This window comes from Fistularia commersonii, chromosome 1 (genome assembly GCF_037954325.1).
Source record: "Fistularia commersonii isolate RoL2024-O1a breed Wild chromosome 1, RoL_Fcom_v1.0, whole genome shotgun sequence".
Classification (NCBI taxonomy): Eukaryota; Metazoa; Chordata; class Actinopteri; order Syngnathiformes; family Fistulariidae; genus Fistularia; species Fistularia commersonii.
This window is the reverse complement of record NC_141284.1, coordinates 17,121,838-17,140,846: the sequence shown is the minus strand read 5'-3', so window position 1 is coordinate 17,140,846 and position 19,009 is coordinate 17,121,838. Positions and strand designations below refer to the sequence as shown.

General features: G+C 40.4%; 1 protein-coding gene across 1 annotated transcript in view; it reads left to right on the top strand.

Moving 5' to 3' along the window:
* Window positions 1-19,009, top strand: part of npas3 (neuronal PAS domain protein 3) — a 223,304-nt gene that overhangs the window by 178,795 nt on the left and 25,500 nt on the right. The window contains exon 6 of the mRNA XM_086151849.1: window positions 8,564-8,744. Coding sequence (XP_086007975.1) covers window positions 8,564-8,744 — 181 coding nt within the window. The remainder of the gene's footprint in view (window positions 1-8,563; window positions 8,745-19,009) is intronic.

The following is a 19,009-nucleotide window of genomic DNA, read 5'->3' as shown; positions in this document are numbered from 1 at the left end:
TGAAGCAACTTGTACAGTGGGGCCAAAAGATTTCAAAGGTCCGGTAGAAATAATTTGCTATAATAATTCACAGTGCCCAAGAATGATCTGTGTTCAGTGACACACTTGGGGTTTGGGGGCTCCCTGATAGCCTTCATCTTATCTTCTACTTGGAAGAATCCCTCTACTGTCATCCTGTATCCCAGGGAGGTCATACTTGTTGCTAAGAACACACATTTGTTGCACTTTAATCACAGTCTTGCTTCTGAGAGATTCCTCAACACCTTTTCAAAGTTAGCCAGATGCTCTGCCTCTTTGGCCCCTGGTTAGAATATCATCAAAGTACACTGCAACATGTGGTGTTCCCTGAGTTGTGTCCTTTTTTCTTTGGAAAATGGCCAAACTGGAACCCACTCTAAACACCAGGCCATTGATCGTGGCGTGCTCCTGAGTCTCCTCATCAAGCAGCAGCTGTTCATATGCCTGACTAATGTCCCACTTTGTGAATTGTTTGCTTCCTGTCAGGGTTGCAAACAGGTCATTACCTGTGGCAATGGGTACTCCTTCACCTCTGGGACCCGATTCATTGAAAGTATACAGTCCCCACATATCTGTACAGCTCGGTCCCATTTCAAAAGGGGAACAACTGGTGATGTCCACTTTGAAAACTAGACTAGCTCACTAATGGCCAGGCTTTGCAAGCGTTTCAGCTCTATTTCAACTTTGCCTCTCATGGCATACAGCACTCATCTGGTCTTGTAAAACCTAGCTGTGGCCTCAGGGTCAACATACAGCTTTGGTGTCAGATCCTTCAGTGTGCCCAGCTCATTTCCGAGCATGTTACTGTACCACTGTAAAACGTCCTCTGTTGTGCACACATACTGTACTTCATGCCAGTTGAGTTGAAGTTTGTAAAGCTAATCATAGGCACGGAAGACCAGTGCCTCTGCGCTAAGCTATCACCAGCCTGGTTTCTGCCTTTTGACCCTCTGCCAAAATGTCCAATAAAGCACCCCTAAGTGAGGAATGGGCTGCCTTGTGTAGGTCCTGAGTTTGAGCTTTGACAGACTGAGGGGAGGCAGGTTAGACTCCCATATCTTCCCGCAGGTCTCCTCATCAATGACTAAATGCAGTATGCCCTGAATTAATCTAAAACTTGCTGTTCTAGCCTCCACTGCTACTGTGGCATAATAGCGTTAAGTTGTTTTTTGTCTGTTCTAACCCAAAACATGTTACAGGAACAATCGGCCCTCATCGCCATTCACCACTTTGAGACTGATTTTCTCCAACCAAGGCTTCTCTTTCCCATTTGAGTCTCTGCACTTTTTAGTTTAATGTAATTTCTTTCCACTTTTGGATATTTCCAGGGCTTTCTTGAATGTCAGTGGTGGAGTTTTCCCTGATGAGCGACACTGTATGGGGTCATTATTAATGCTGCACATTAATCTGTCAAAGAGCATATCATCCAGCACTGCCCCGAGATCACAATGCTCTGACAGCTGCTGTAATTCTGCTACAAAGTTGGCCAGAATGACACTGCTTCCCGAAATGGTTGTGAAACTTAAACCTTTGGACTATCACAAATGGTTTTGGACCATAGTGGTTTGAATGGCGGGCTCATTTTAGCTTTTCAACACGTAAGTTTGTGTCTAATCTTAATTAGAAGTTTACCAGTTGAGTTGTTTCAAGTCACATCAAGTCAAGTCAAGTCAGTCACATTTTAATATGAAGAGAAAAATGACCCATAGTTGTCTCATGTTGCTTTATATGTAGAGCAGGTCTGGACCCAATGAGCGAGTACCCCATGAGCAAGCACTTCATATTAGATATTAAATAAGATATTAGTTTACTGTCATGCACTGATGAGGGGACATGAGTGTAGACAGGATAAAAAGAGTGGGAGGAATGAGAGAAGTGCATCATGGGGTATCCTTCAGCAGAGTAAGCCCATAGCAGCCTAACTTGGGAGTAGCCTTATCCTAACTATAAGCTTTATCAAAAAGAAAGAGATGTGTTCCTTCATAGTAGTTCTTCTTAGAACACATGCAGCAGCATTCTGAATGAGCTGGAGAGTCTTGAGTCCTGGAGATAAGCAACAGAAGATTTGGTTAACCAGATTTGTAAATCCTGAATACATGGCTCGAGTTATATAAACCTACTGGTTTCATCTTGCTTCAATGATCGGTACAACTGGATGGTATTCACATAACACTGAGTATATTAATAATTTCATAAAGATAATATTACATAAAGGAAGAATCTTCTTCCTTTCATTTCAACTTTTTCCTTTCAGGGGGTACCACAGCGAATCAACCTCCTCCATCTAACCCTATCTCTGTATCCACTTGTCTCACATCAACTAAATTTCTCTCCTGACCTAGAGAAAGAATAATCCGGGTAAAAAAGTATTGGTTCAAGCACAGCACCTTGCAGAACATCATAACTGAGTTTGGTGCACATATGTGCAAATCGAGATATCTCAGATAGGTAGGACCTCATCCAATCCAGTAAAGGCCCTGGAATGCCAAACAAATAGTCTGGACTTGATGATCAATGGTATCAAATGTCACGTTCAGACGTACTGGTACAGAGATAAGACCTTCACCTAATGCAGCAAAAGGTCATTTTTAACTTTGAGCAATGCTGTCTCAGTGCTATGATGTATTCTGAAGCTTGATTGGAAAACTCTGAATAGCCCATTGTTATGATGAAAGTTACATAATTGATAGCGATCACTCTCTTGAGAATGTTCGAGAGAGATAGGAGGCTAAAATTGGGTCTATTGTAAACTAAAATCTCTGGAGCAAGAGCAGACTTTTTAAGGAGGGTTTTAATTCCAGCTACCTTCATCGACTAAACGCTACCCGTAGTTTTGTGCCAACCCTACAAGTATTCACTATGATTGTAATGTGGTTTGTTGACGTCAAAGTGTTTCCTTCTTTTTATAACAGTCGTGCATGCCCTTTTAAGAATATGTTAAGATGTAACTCTCACAGTTACCATTTTTAAAAAAGAGAATTACAGATACTTTCTCTTCTGCCAAATTGCAATTTCTGTCTTGTTACATCCATCCTGTTAAAACTATGAGCAAGATTATTTTCTAAGATTGTAATCCAGTAAATTATTAAAAAATTATTTAAACAGAATCCAGATTAATTTTTTTTTTAGTTTGATGCTAGCATTTTAACGTCTGGATGATTCAACCTGCCTGCAACTGGACCCAACGCTGGTCCAATTAGACTTCCTGTTTTATTAAAGCCCAAACATCACATCGGTCATATTGGCGGCGAGCATCGTCCAACCCGTCCTTCCCCCTGGCTGCAGGCTTCGGCTCCGCCCTGCTGGTTTCACAAAACCCCCCAACATTTGCATCACTCCTCCATTTTTTTCAAACTCTTAAACAGGGTTGGATTAAATTTCTCCGTGGGCTTTTATTTCTCTCTTTTCCGAGAACGGACTCGGCGTCCGCCGTTTCTCCTCAGCTCTGACGCCCCATGAATCATTAACGGCAGAGTAATTATGCAACGATCAAACTTGGAATATTACCCCACTTAGCTCATGTTTAATGCTCTAATTAATTCTGAGCCCTGCGAGCCAACATCAATTTATTTGATTAGTACTTTGCAAAGTCATACAGAGGTTTTTTAACTGTTTTTCAGTATGTGTGTGTGTGTGTGTGTGTGTGTGTGTGTGCACATTTAAAAATGTTTCTGTATTAATTAAAGCGCAACCCGGACGGCGATGTCATGATACAAACCAAAGCGGCGACCTTTCTCAATTTTTTTTTTATCCTGTTCCATCATAGTTTTGTGCAGTTTTCCCTCGTATTACAGGAGTTTGTAGGTTTTAAGTAGTTTAATTGTTTGCGGGAGGATACTTTTCTTATGAGAAAAACAATATATATAGGCTGCATACATATTAACGTCATAATATTTTGAGGGCTTTCACTCGTTATTTCATCTTGATTTGTTTCTTTTGTTGATGATATGCTAAAATGTGTTGGGTAATTTCCAGGAGTTTTTCAGTGCAGGTATTTTACAATATTTTTCTTTGTCTTTGTTAATTAATTTTAAGTTAATTTGTTTCAACAGTTGCTGGAATTGTTATTGGTGCATTCTGAGGCATTTTCCTATTTGTTTGTCTGATTGTCTTCTATCGAATTGATTTTTTTTTTCATTTGTCAGTTTATCTTTTGGATGAAAACATTACAGATTTTTGAATATACCAAATTTTGATATATACAAATTCCATATTACATCATATATATTTTACTTTATTTCAATTTCAGTCAATCCATTCAATGCAGATTTGCTTCTTTTTGTTTCTTTAAAAGCAAATTTTATTGAAAATATGCCCTCGAAGATTTTTTTTTTTTTTTGCAGATGTCTTGAAGTTTTATTTCATATTTTTGTAGATTATCTGGGATTTTCCCTGACTTTTCAACAGACTCTGTTTCGTTTGTTTATTTTTCTTTCTGTCAACTGCTGAGGAGGATTTTCAATATCTGATATGTAAAACATGATCTATGCAACTCTAATAACAAAACAACAAAAAAATACACTATATTAATAGTTATTGTATAATAACAACAACAAATACCAGATTATCTGATTTTTCAGGATATTTATGGATGATTTAAGTTTTTTTATTTATTTATTTTGACATTCTAGATAGAACTGTTTTGTTTTGTTTTGTTTTGTTTTGTTTTGTTTTGTTTTGTTTTGTTTTGTTTTGTTTTGTTTTGTTTTGTTTTGTTTTGTTTTGTTTTGTTTCCCCCAAAAGAACTTTCATAATTTCTTAAATTTCATTTTGTGTTACTGTTTGCAGGTAAAGCTTAATGTTTCCAGGGATTACTTATTAAAACAATAAAAGACTGGAGTTTGTCCTCGACTGAGGACTCGGGGAACGACTGACTCACCACACATACCCCGCCTCCCTCTGTCTGTCATTGCTGTTTGTCAAGCGTCCAGTTTTAAATAAAGATTACACACAGCTGAGCGGTAATGATGTAACAGCTCATTAATAAGCAGCTGTCAGCGGGCTGAGGGGCGTCTTGATGCGAAAACATTTCATCACTTTGACAAAAAAAAAAAAAAAAAAACTAACTGCCTGACTTTCACCGTGTTTTTATCTTCGGGTGTCGGCACCGTGTGATGTCCTTGTCTCACAGAGCGAGCACCGCCGATAAGGGACGTCTCCTCTCTTTAATAACTTTTATCTGACAGCTGACAAACAACGTCAAAAACTCAAAGAGCGCCGGAGCCCCCGGACACGGAGGTCGCAGGGGCGACGCTGTCTGCTGCTGCCGATAGAGACGCCGTGTTCGTGCAGTAATTGTCCCCCCCGAGCTCCTCCTCCTCTGCCGAGCGTTGGGCTCCTCCGCCGAAGCTTGGCCAAGCAGCCGCAGTTAACCTCCATCCTCATGTGATCGCTGCAGTGTGAGCAGTCGATCAAGATTACTATACACTTATTTTATGTCCGAAAGTGAGTACAGAAACTATAATAGCCCACTGTCCTCAAATGAGGACATAGCATTTTGGGATCGCTGCATCTGAGATTTCCCTCCACTTAACTTTGGCTTATTGGGCCTCATGCAGTGAGACTCGTTTTCTATTTGCAGCATCTAACGAAGACAATAAAATCCCACTCTATCTTTTTTCTTCATAATGACTTTCCCCTTGCAAAGACTAAGATGAACCCTTTGTCCCAATATCCCTTACACCTCACACTTTTTAATGCTTTGACACTGTGCCCTCGTGCACACGGACTGCTTCTGCGTTTGCTAATGGAAATGAAATGCCTTGTCCACATATGAGGAAATAACATATAGACTTTGTGTGCCTTGTATTTTTGTTCAAAAACTTCAGTTTCCCAAAATGACTGGGGAAAACTCTTTGTACTTTAAGGTTTTTGCACTTAATTTGTTGCCCGATAGTTTTGAGACATGAAACAGAAGGTCTCAAGGTATAAAAGAGGCTCTATTTTGTGTGAAATATAAAAACAATCGCTTCAAACGTCACAACGATGGTAGAGGTGACGACGGCCGTCTGTACCTGGGTCTGTTCCCTCCATCCCCAGAACACATGTGGAAGATGTACGACGACCTGAGCTTTTTTAATCAGCCAGAAACCTCGGCAGCGGCGGCTGCAACCATACATCACGCTGCCCAAGTGATTTAATGCCGTTCTAATGTTTCTCTTTCTTCGCCAGCGTCTTTTGTCTTCTGAATGAACCAACGGCCTTGGCTGCTGCATTTGAATCAAACCAGGATGATTTTTAATTGGACGGGAAGATAAAGAAAATTTTATTCTGATACGTGACAATGATATTTAAATATATAAAACTCACATTTAAAGATACATCACACTCACAAGAAAAGAAAAATAAGTTATAAAAAAAGTTGAAAAATTTGGGAGTGTTTTTCCTGAAAAAATGTTTTTTTTCTCTTTCACATTGTAAACCACCAAACTCAAAATCATAACGAGTCCATGATGAGGTATGAATGACTCTTGGTAATCATTGTAAATGGACAAAATATACTGAGTTCCATATACTGTTCTTAATTCTACTTCATTTCGAGTTTTAAAAACATTGCAATTTTTTGGACTAGCAGGTCGAGTTAGGACTGTCTCGTTAGATCAAGACGGTTCCAGCTACTAGTCCAGTGGTGGACGGAGTTCTCTGTGTGGTCTCTTCATGTTCTCCTGCCCGGGTACATTCCAGGTTCTCCGTCTCCCTCCCAGTCTAAAGACAGGTTCAGATCAATAGGTTCATTGAAGGCTTGTATGTATGAATGAGATGTATGAGAGTGAAGAGTTGGATGTTGCTGTATGGCCCTGTGATTGACAGCTGACAGGTTAAACCCCGCCTCTTGCCCCTAAGTCAACTTGGATTGGCTCTTTCCCCACTAAAGACCCCTTACTTTTGAAACATCTTCCACATTATTTGACTGACATTTCTAACAGGAAGGACCAAAAAATAAGCACACACAAAGACACGCATATGCATCCCTCCACCGTAAACTATGTTTTTAAAACCCACAGAACTTTCTGATTTCAAGAGAAACTGTTTGCTACTTTACCCCCCCCCACACACCCACACACACACACATAATACAGACACCGGCACTCACACCGCAACGCCCTGTTGTCGTGTTGCCGTGTGTTAATTAGCTCCGGCAGCCACTTTATGTAAAATAGTTCTGCCAAGTTTTAATTGATTAGAAGTCTGCGTGTCACTGCCAGGAAGAACAATGTAGATCCAATTAGCACTGTAACGTGTAAACATGAACACTAACTCCCATGGTGCACCGGGGTCTGCGTGTGTGTGTGTGTGTGTGTGTGTGTGTGTGTGTGTGTGTGTCGGTGATCAGTCTCATTTCTTAATCATCACTTTCTGCTCCAGATGAGACTTTATGAGGGACTAAATTGCCTTAAAGGGATTTCTTAATAAAAGGATTACTCTCATGTAATCCCCTTTGTCCCAATGGGCTCCCCCCCAAAAAAAAACATTCATGTGCATGTACATGCATTCACACAAACACACGGACACACACAAATAATTACAGAAGCACACAAACAGGATCAGATTAAAAAATGGAAATAAATGCAAAAACAATGATTTTGATGGAAATGAAACCATGTAAAATTTGTGTGTGTGTGTGTGTGTGTGTGTGTGTGTGTGTGTGTGTGTGTCTGTTTGTGTGTGTGTGTGAGCATGAGGCTCATCGTCTCATCCCCAATTAACAAAGACAAATCCGCTGCTATCTGCGCTAATGAGTGTTTAAGTTGAAGAGACGCCATGTTTATTTAATGAGACGGAGCTTTTTATTATTTTTTGTTTTTAGTTTTTTTTTTGTTCAATTATAGTCTGGAGGGCGTGGTTGTCCCTGGACTAGAGGAGGGAGGAGGAAAGACAAAGAATAAGATAGGAAAGGAAGTTTGAAAGCCCTCTCCGCTCAGCTTTTCACAGTAAAGCTCAGTGAGGGTCACCAAGAGAAAGTGGCAGTGTCCTCAGATTTTCAAAATAAAAGCATGGCAAGAGTTGGCAGTTAGTAACATGCGGTTGAACTATTGTCTGTAGTCATTTTCCAAAGTTGCATCGTCTGAAATGCTTGAAATATGGACATTCCCATGAAAATGTCAAATTTTAGGACAATTCACACTTTGAAATCTGGAAATTTACAACAAGATCCCTGACCTACAGTCATGAAAGAGACTCATTTATGTTTCCTTTGATTGTTGGTGTTTTAATTTCAATCGTTTGTCTTTCACATTATTTTGTTTTACCTGTTGTTTATGCAGGTTATGCAAGATTTTCTTATTAACTAAAACTTTGGCATAATATTTACTTTTGTTCCTTGCTGTAAATCATTTCCTAATTCATTATTACATGGTTGTACATAAATGCTCCAATAGGGTTTCACGCTTGTCTACGTTGATACAGATTTTACATAATCTTCTTTGGTTTAATAATAAAGAAAATTTGTCCACAGGAGCACAGATGATGGATTTCATTTTTTTTAAGCTGTTTTTTTTTTCTGAAGCTTGGAAGTAAGAGGTGAAGGTTGTGGTTCTGCCTGCAGGTGGAGCTGACGGGCAGCAGTGCCTTCGACTACATCCACCCCGGCGACCACGTGGAAATGGCAGAGCAGCTGGGGATGAAGCTGCCACCAGGTCGGGGCCCATCCCTGTCGCAGGGAGCAGTCAATGAGGACGGGGCGTCGTCGGCCTCCTCATCCTCGCATTCCGAGACCCCGGAACCAGGTTAGGAGCGGGCTTCTTTCAGGAAGGGGATGCGGGTAGCGGGAGGTGATTTGACATCTTTCATTTGCAGCTGTTCAAAGGAAGGAGTAAAAGACAGGTGAGGCCTGGTGGTGGAAAGGTGTCAAATGTGGGGGAAAAAAGGCAGGAAATAAAAGGTCATGTTATGAAATGGCAGTCAGAATTGTTTCCAGAATCCTTGAAAACAAGAAAGTTTTTTTTTTTTTAATAATCAAAGGCAGCTATATTTATTAATTTTTGTTGTATTTATTTTTAATAAAATTTTGTGTAAACCTTATATTTTATCAATAATGTTTCAGTTAATTTCAATTCATTTTTCTGTAGCTTGGGCTTTTTGTTCTTTTAAGCATGTTTTACTGCTGATATTTTGATTAGTTTCATTCCCACAGATGCTTAAATCTTGTTTCGTCCTGAGCCCCGAGTGTTTGTCATGAAATCTCTTCCTAGTCTTTACATTATTTAGTACTTCTTTTTTAATATTTCTGACTGATTTTTTTCTTTTTTTTCTAAGGGGGGGGGGCTTATTTATTTAACTTCACTGGGTATTTTGGACTCATTTTCCTGCAGCTTTATAGCACTAATTAACACATGGCGTTGCAGAAAGTGCGTCAGTTGGCGGCAGCAGCCCTCCGCCATGGCGTTTAGGACTTGCCTCTCCTGCTCCATTATGTTGGAGCCTCCCTCTCTCGCTGATGATAATTCAAGTATTAGGGTGAAAATCCATTTATAAATTAAACAAAATGACTTGATATCCATCGAGTCCCTCAGTTCATCAGCCTGTTCAAACACGAAGGGGAAGATTGGCTCGGCGGCGGCTGGGGCCTTCGGAGACGCCACAGTAATTAGATCTGCAGCGGATTTATTCTGGGCTGATTGGTCCTGGTGATGGGTGTGTGTGTGAGTGTGTGTGAAATTAACTGGACTTTGACGTTTGAGTTTTTTGTACTTTCTTTTTTTTTAATCAAATCTCTGCCCCTTTTCCCGCCAATAAGAACAGTGTCTGATGTCTTCAGTTCAAGCTTTTCTGAATGAAAATATCTTCCAATTTTAAGTATATATTTTTTTCGATCTGTCATATCTGAGTAATGTTTATGATAGTGGTCGTTCCTTTTTCGCATAATTTGTGTTTTTTTTTTTTTTACAATATATGTATTTTTTTCTTTTGAGATACTTTCTGCACATTTTTTATAAATTTTATGATTTTTTCAATATTACAAATACAACAAAATGTTCATGCTATTTCCCTTTCCCATTTTTTGCAATTTTTCAAAATCTTTTCTCAAAATATTTGTGCCACTTTTTATTCTTTTTTATTCATTTTTTGCTAATTTCCTTTTTCCCTTTTTTCAATAATTTTCCTCAAGATAGGTTATGTTTTTGTCTTTCTTATGTCTTTCTTGCCAATTCAGTACATTTCTTATTTTGTTGCTTTTCAACATTTACTGACATTCACATGTTTTTTATTATTGTAATAAACATTTTGTGTTTTCAGATAAATATTATATTTTTTCTACTTTCAGTTAATTTCTTTCAGACAGTCGGTCGTTTCTTCAGCAAGCCTCAGCTTGCTTTTGGAGAAAGAGCAAGAATAGTGTGTGCGCGTGGTGTCGGTGTGTGTGGGTGCTTGCGTGCTCGCGCATGTGCGGTCGTCAATGTCAATTTGTCTGAAAAGGGAGACGATCTAAACAGGGCTGAGTGTTTCCCGATGCTAATTCACACTAAAGATGGAGAGATAGAAAAACAGGAGGGTTTTTGTGTGAATGTCTGAGTGACTCCCAAAGTTAATTTGACCAAAGAGCGTGAGGGAGTGGGCGAATGAGAGGAGGAGGAGGAAGAGAAGGAGGGGGGTGGGCTTTTGTTCTCCCGTGTTAATTTGTCCAGAGAGATGGAGATTGAAAGGAGGACGGAGGAGACGCAAGAGGGAGGCGTTTCGAATGCTTAGCAAATGTAATTTTTTTCCAGGGAGAGAGAGAAGGAGAGAAAAAGAAGGAAAAGGGGAGGGGGGGGGCGACCATGTTTGAATGTGAAGGAGTTTGATCCCCAGCGATAACGTGACGGATGAAGCCGCAGGATTAGGATTCATGTGTGTGTTCTGTCACGGTGATTCGTCTGGAGGACAGGAGATGGAGATGGAGTTGGGAGGGTGTGGGGGGGTAAGGAGGAGGAGGAGAAGGAGGGAAAGTCCACGGTCAGGCGGCTCTGACAGGAGGAAGCACATTCAGGGGGACCTCCTGCTTCCAGACATTGTTTTTTTTACAACCAGTTGTTCTCATTTCAGGGGAGCAAAGTTCTACATATTTGCCGATAAAGTCAAGGGAACATGAAATGAAAACACTTCTGAGTGTGAATATCAAATTCAACATTCTTTGACATTTAAATCTAAATTTTGATTGATTTCAGTGAAAAAAGAATGGAGTCCAAGTTTTATGGTCAAGAAGTGCAATCGTTTTGGAAGAATCAGATCAAAATCTCAGGAGAAACAACCTCTAACAATATTATGGAATAATTTTTATTGGTCAAGTAGAGTATAATTTTACTCACCTGCATGTGCGTGAGAATAAACTCATAATGTAGACATGAAGGCGAGAACCAATAAAAAGTTCAAAGTTTCCTTTGGCATGGCTTAAAAAAATGATCTCTAGATTTCATAGAGCTCAGGAGATGAAGATTGTCAGATGAAGATAAAGATGAAAGAGACAAACAGTTGGTTTGTTTCAAGAAGTCAAAAAGGAGTTTTGAGAAAAACAGAAGATTTTCAGCCATAAAAATGTGTCCGTTTAAGTCTTAGATGATGTGGTTGGAATTTAATGGATCTGATCTAATCCTGATATACTGACACCCAAATCTGTTTGTCTAGATGATCTTAATGGAACGTACACCTTATTTCTATGGCGACAACTCATGATGTGCTAACTTCAGGCCAAAGCTCTACTTCTCCAACACTTGCTAACGATTAACGCTGAAACAGGCAAAAGTGACATCTCCTTGGACTATTGTGCTAAAAGAAAAAAAGAATCAGCAAAGTTGGGGGTCTGTCCGTCACAAACTCCTCCTCCTCCTACATCTACATCTTCCCCTTCTTCCATCCTCTACTCCTTGTTGTCCTTCCTTCCTCCCCTCCTCCCGTCCACTACTCCTCCCCCTCTTCTCTCCAACCCCCCTTCATCCCTCCTTCGTTCCTCCCCCGCACCCGCTCTCCCACCCCTTCTCTCCCGTTCACTCTCTCCAACAGCCTGTTGACTATTACCTTTGACCTCCTCGCTGCAGGAACAGTAGATGAAGGCACAGACAGGAGTCTGCTGTTTTCTCTCCAACGTAAATATCAGCATTTTTGGATTCCAGACAATTTGTTTTTTCAGGAACACAATGATAATTTCTCTTTATTTTTTGACATGCTTTCACTTTGACAATTCTGGAAACATTTTTGGGATTCGCTTGCTGAGTTTCAGATCACCCGTCAATCGCTTTTTTATTTTTGGCTGAGTAGCTCCAGGTTCAGGTTTCAGGTTAATTTGTCATATGCAGGTTAACGCACACAAGAATGCGATGAAAGGTTCCTGACAGGAAGAACCAGTCAACTAATTTTCCACAACACACAATAACAATACATGCAAAGTATAAGCAGAGTTTCAAAATAGATAAATTAATACATAATAGATGTGCAAGATCTAGAGACGAATTTTGCTTTTTCCCCCCGCCCGGGGACTCTGACCCATTATGCCAACACAGCTGGTGCCGAAGTCAATGTGATTTTTTGCCAATCTTCACGTCACAAAGTTCTGAGATCATCACCTGTTGATTTTGGTCGCTGGGGGCTGACATTGGGTCAGTTTCAGTGGTCTGGATAAGGAAATTGTGTCTTGCTGACTCAAAGTTATTACTTACTCATGTTCATGCAGTTGTTTTTTTTTTTTTTTGTGAAATTCTTCTGCAAGTTTTTTCAAGAAAACTTACATTTAACTGAAACATTTATTCTTCATTTATTATTGACATCACTTGTTCTGCACACAAGGTCAGAGGGGGCTGGAGCCAATCTCGGGTGATATTAGGCCAGGAGGCGGGATTTAAACCTGGATAGGTCACCTGTCAGTCACAGATATCCAACCATTCACTTTCATTCGCACCAATGGATTATTTAGAGACTTCATGAACCTACTGACTGTTTTTGGACTGTACTGGTAGAGGAAGATGGAGAACCTGGACAGGGGAACATGGAGAGAACATATAGAGATACAGTAACTAGATAAGCTGAGAACCTAAACCTTCCTATGCTGACCTCTGACCCACCCCAGTGATACATAATTTAAAATATATATTTAATCAAGGTGTGTCTCATACAAGGTGTGCGAAGAATAGAGACATTGGGATTCCAGCGAACCAGAACAATTCACACCCGCCTTTGTTTTCCATGAGGACTTAAGTCCAAGACAAAGGACACCTTTGCTCCACCTTCACCTTTACTTGTGTTCGCACTGTTAATCTGAGGAGCTGCTGCTTTTTAAGATTGAATTTAATTCAATGTTCTCTCCATCAGAAGGTAGAAGGAGTTGGATAAACAGCTAAATGCAGCGCAGGTTGTTGAATGTGGTCTCCCGCAGCGACGCCTCGTTTCTCCCTCGAACCTCTGATTATTGTCTCTAATTACACTATTAGACCCTAATTCATCATAATTGCTCGCATTTATCATAATTAGCCCCGTTTACAGTCTCCTACGGTTAATGTCATTCACAGGCCCAAGGACAGTGTGTGTGTGTGTGTGTGTGTGTGTGTGTGTGAGTGTGTGTGTGTGTGTGTGTGTGTGTGTGTGTGTGTGTGTGTGTGTGTGTGTGTGTGTGTTTGAGTGTGTGTGAGTGTGTGTGAGTATGTGTGTGTGTGTGTGTGTGTGTGTGTGTGTGTGTGTGTGCGCGCGAATGTGCACACATGTTCGCATGCAGTTGAAATGTCACCCGGCTACAGCAGCTGCAAAGGTCGAATGTTGACACCATGAGTATTTTTTCCATCATCTCTCCATTTTTTTGTTTTATAAGATCTAGATTTGGGCTTTTTTAAAATCAAATTATTTGAGTATTTGGGAAGAAAGTGATAGAGTACATTTATGCACCAATAAATCCTGCTGTCTTGGGCCTCTGTGCTTTCAGGATCAGACATTTGACTAGATAATAAAGCTGTGTTTCACAACATTTAGAACAATTAATTTTTATGTTGGGAAAGCAAATACATGAGTAAATTCAAGTGGTGGGATAACATATTTACTCATTTTATTTAAATCCGTTTCAAGATTCAATTTAAGCTGTTTTCAAGAAAATCACCTAAAACTACATGAAAGATATAATAGAAAAATATCACATTAATTAGCAGAAGAAAAAAGATAAGGAAGCAAAAAAACAACAAGATAAAAATCAGGAAGAAATTGTAAATAAATCTACTTAGTACTTTAAAAACTATCAGTAAAAACAAAGCAATTATTATTCAGGGTAAAAGGAGGATGAGGAAGAGAGTTCTTCCGTTCTCCCCTGGAGAACCTCTGAAGCTCTGAAGCTCAGAAAAGCCACTCGAGGCCAACAGCGAACTTTCTGCTGCACTTTGATGGAGTCGAATCGGTAAGTGGAAGAGCTGCAGCCAATCACACGCTACCGTTCCTTTCTAATTAGCTGCCTGACGAGGACGGACTGTTTACACTCCCATAACAAATACTGTGCTATCGGCCTGCCGCCGCAGCAATGAAACAACTCATCGAGGTCCTCAACTTGCGTGTGTGGGTTTGTGAGTGCATGTGTGTGCACGTGCGTGTGTGTGTGTTTGTGTGTGTGTGTGTGTAGCCACGGAAACAAACCAGCAGGCGCCGCCATATGTAAAGTCCTTACTTTAGAACATTGGGACTGATCTTTGAATATAAAGTGAAGATTTCAAAAGAGTGAGGCAGAAGCGAATGTTGATGCAGATGAAAAATACAAGGGAAAAAAGGTGTATTTATTTATCAGAAATTTGTGACCCCAATGAATGATTTCCTCGATCATTTTGCATGCAGCTATCAACGACGGTTTATTTCCTTGAGGTTTTAGGTTCTCCCGGCTTTCGTATCATTTTCAGCTTTTTCTCCCTGTAGTTTGGTTTTAGCAATTTCTTCTCTGCTCCGTCTTTCTGTATTATTTGTATGTACTTTACTTCTTTCCCATACCATTAAGGAATATTTTCACAATATTCTAGCTTAGTTCCCCAAAATGTTTTTTGTTTCCTAATTTCAACTGGTGTTCATTTTTTTTTTTTTTTTACTTTGTCCTTTTCTTTCCTTTTTCTTTTCCATTTTGGCTTGTCAGACTCAGTGTCTGTTGTGTGTCGTTTCCCGAGGCGCCAGCTGTTTATACCTCTAAGCCCTGGTCTGTCGCCGTTTGTTGGGGCGACTCGTCAGCGTGTAGAACAAGCGTCTGATGAGTTTGTGTCTCTCGTTAGCGGCCGCCGCTCCTCTGATTAGCGATGCTAATCTGCTCAGTCGCTCCATCTGTCGCGCGGCAGCAGCGGCTTCAGGACGACGGGATGAAAGAGCGCCACAAAAGTCAGACCCAGTCGATTCACTTCAAGCGTCTCTTTGATGCGACTCGCGGCGAAAGTTGCTTCTTGACAAGAAACTCCTGGTGAAGTTAATTTCACCGCTGTTAATGACGCTGCGGCTGTAACATTCAGAAGGGTCATATTTGATTTGACAAACCTACAGAACACCAGAATTTTTTAATGATAATATCAAAAATAAATTTCATAAAAAGCCTTTTTAACGTTATACATATGTTCATTTTTAGGAACATTATGTGTACTTACTGTTCATTTGGGGATTTTCACAGTGAAAATTGTCCACTAAACTTAAAGCAGATATTTTCAGCAAATGTGTTGATTGCTTTTATTTATAAAGAGATTTTTTGAAGACTTTTAGTTGAGTGTTTTAATGCTTTCACAAAGTCACATGACCTCGTGGAAACGGGATTTTTGTGCCCCCAAACCACTTGTGAATGCGCTGACATCACTCTTACATCATCGGCACTCCTTTAAATTCCCTCGGTGTGTGTGTGTATGTCTGTGTGTGTGTGTGTGTGTGTGTGTGTGTGTGTGTGTGTGTGTGTGTGTGTGTGTATGACCCCTGACCTTGTTCTAAACAAAGACGAGCTGTCACTCTCCTTATCTGTATCACAGAAACCAAATTGTCTTTTCATTTTCTCCCCACTTCATCTCCCCAACCCCTCATGAACACACACACAAGCACTCGCACACAGACACACACACACACACACACACACACGCAAGCACGCATACTCACTTCCTCTTGCCTCTGTAGCCAAGAGATTGTGGACTTTATTGAAAATTTTGGTTTTGTTCCGGTTGATTTCAACCCTCTGAGACTTTCAGGTGTTTTCTTGCCGATTTTCTGCTTGTTTATTCTGCACATTTTTTTAATTCTGTTTTGTCCTCGGTCTTCATGACACCAATTCGAGTTTGATGATCTTAGTGATTTTTGTAGAGAGAACCACAAAAGCCATCAGAAACATCTTTGTAACTTTTTTTTCCTGAAAGATTCTACTTGGTTTTTGAGTGGTTTCTTGGAAATCGGAAAGTGATTCATTACAGTATTTCAGGCTGTTTGGATGTTTTGGAGTGATTACTCTTTCCACTGATTTCAGGGGCTTTTGGAACCTGCTAGTTTTCTCCAGGTTCATTATATACATTTTTTGTAGTTAATTTGCTGCTGATTTGTAGGTCACTTCCCATTGATGTTCATATCACTTCCTGCTGATTTTAGTGAGATTTGCAGCCTACTTTCACTTTCATCACTTCCTCTTGGTAACTGAACTTCTCCAAAGAGGATGAGCGGCAGCTAAAGTCGGCTTAAGGGAAGCCTTGAGAGTCTCGACGCACGGAGGAGTGGGGTTGGGGGGGGGGCATAAGTGGGGAGTAAAATGAGATGTGGGGTGGTGGTGTCGGGGCTGGGGCTGGGTGGTGAGGAGTACGTCTCTGCGGTGGAAAAGAGAAAGAAAGATGGAAAGAAAGGAAGGAAAGAGACAAAGCAGGATCAAGGCGTCTCCAGACTATTAGAGGCTGTTTGATTAGAGCTCAGCGTCCTGATGGGGAGGGGCAGGGAGCACTGAGGAGGGGGAGGGTGGCAAGGGGGATACTTTACCTTCCGCTACCTTTGGTTCCCAGGCTCTGACATGGTGGGAAACGGCTTCGGAAGAAATCTAACAGTTTAACTTCGTCTTTGACTCTGCCTCCCCCCTTTCGCTGCTCAGGGTAGGCTCCGTGATGTCATCCGGACCGTCGTGATGTCACAGGTCACCTGCTTGACTCGGAACCTGATGACATCACGGATCCAGGCGGAGGATTTTTGCAGCAGACAATTTGGTTTATTTCATCTATTTCTGTTGTTCAGTTGTAATTTCTTTTAGTTTCCTATCTGATTATGTTCATCTTTCTTAAAATGTAAAAGAGATGTTGTTCATTTTAGGCATAACATCTCTTCTGTCTGGTGTTTTTCAGATTTCAAAGAAAGTTTAGTGTGATTTTTGTTGCAGATTTTCAAGGCATTTTATTTCTGATTTACATTGGACTTTAGAGACATTTTTAAATCTGGTTTTAATTTTTTTTCCACAGACTTGATATCGAGGTGATATACAGTAATTCTATACAGTAAAGTTGTTTATTTTCTCTTTTCTTGCTGGTTTCATTGTGGCCTGCACCTTTTCAAAGTTTAGTTGAAAGTTTAATGAAAGTTTCCATGAAATTTCTGTTGCATTTTCCTATTTCTCTCCTCCTCCGTCATACGCCTCCTCTTCCCTTTTAACTACCTCTCCCGCTCCCTCCCTCTGGCCACCCTCTCCTCCCTGCCCTTCATCTCCTCCTCCTCCTCCTCCTGCAACAAAATTATTCTTCCTGAGACAATTTGTCAAATCCCGCCTGATAGCAAGCACATTCTATTCATAAGGTGAGTCTCCCCATCCTCCTCCTCCTCCTCCTCCTCCTCCCTACCCCCACCCCTGCGTCACCCCCACCACCACTTCCCCCTTCCCCTTGACGGAAGCAATTCAATTACAGGCGAGGAGGCGATAGTGAGCCGGAGAGGCCGGGATATGACAGGACAGTTACAGAGTGTTTACACAATTAAACTTTCACTGACAATATTCTTCTCTCTCTCTCTCTCTGTCTCTCTCTCTTTCTGTCCTGCGTGCATTCGTGCGTGTGTGTGTATTTCAATGTAAATTGAGGTTATAGCTACCTTTTTAATGTATATGTTTATATACAAGTGACTTTGAATGTGTGTGCGTGTTTGAGCAAGATGCTATAGCAGATTTGTTATTATTGCCTCTCACCCCATCGCCTCTCTCATCTCCCTGGATTCCGCCCTGCTGTTGCATTGTGGGTAAAGAAAGGGGGAGCAGGTGGCGTGTTGTGAAGAGGGGGCGTTCCTAAGTCTGATGACATCACAGTGATACAGACTGTCCTCTCCTTCACGGAAAAAAATCCAAAAATTCAAACTGACCCTTTAACATGTGTATGTTTAGGCGCCGGATTGGCCTATGCCTCCTGGTACCAGTTGGATGTAAGATAAACACACAAAAAAGCTGCCACAGATGTCACAAACTCCAAGTGTCACCTATATCAATTACCATGAGGACAAAAGTTTGCTGAAATTCAACCCTCTGGTGACTGCGAATTTCGTTCCAGGTTCTGTACTCCCGTGAACCTTGTTCTTCTTAACCCAGATTTGTCCTTTTCCACCAGAGGCTTTTTAGCGCCTGCCAGTGGCGACAAAGACAACCTGACCTGACCTGACTGAAATCAATTTTTTTTCTATTGTTTGAATTTTGTAAGAATTTGAAAAAAAGATACCCTACTTTAGCGATCTTGAATGCTGCTTATCAGGAACTACTTATCTGATGATGTTAGAACTTTTAAATTAAATTAGTAAGAGTTTTATTTAACACTGACTTGACGTGATTTTTTTAAGGAGAAATTACAAAAACAAAGTACCTTTAAATTTGGGAGGGTTTTTTTTTTTAAATTAGCAGCATAAAAAAAAAAAACCTCAACATTAGCAAATGTAATTTAAAAAAAAATAAGAATACATGTAATTTTTTTAAACGTCACAAAACATTTGTTAAAATTTAAAAGGTCCAAAAATCTAATCCAGTGAGCCCTCAGCAGCATCAAAACGGAAATGTTATTATTGTTTGTTAGCAATAGTGACTCATGTTGTCAGTTATTGT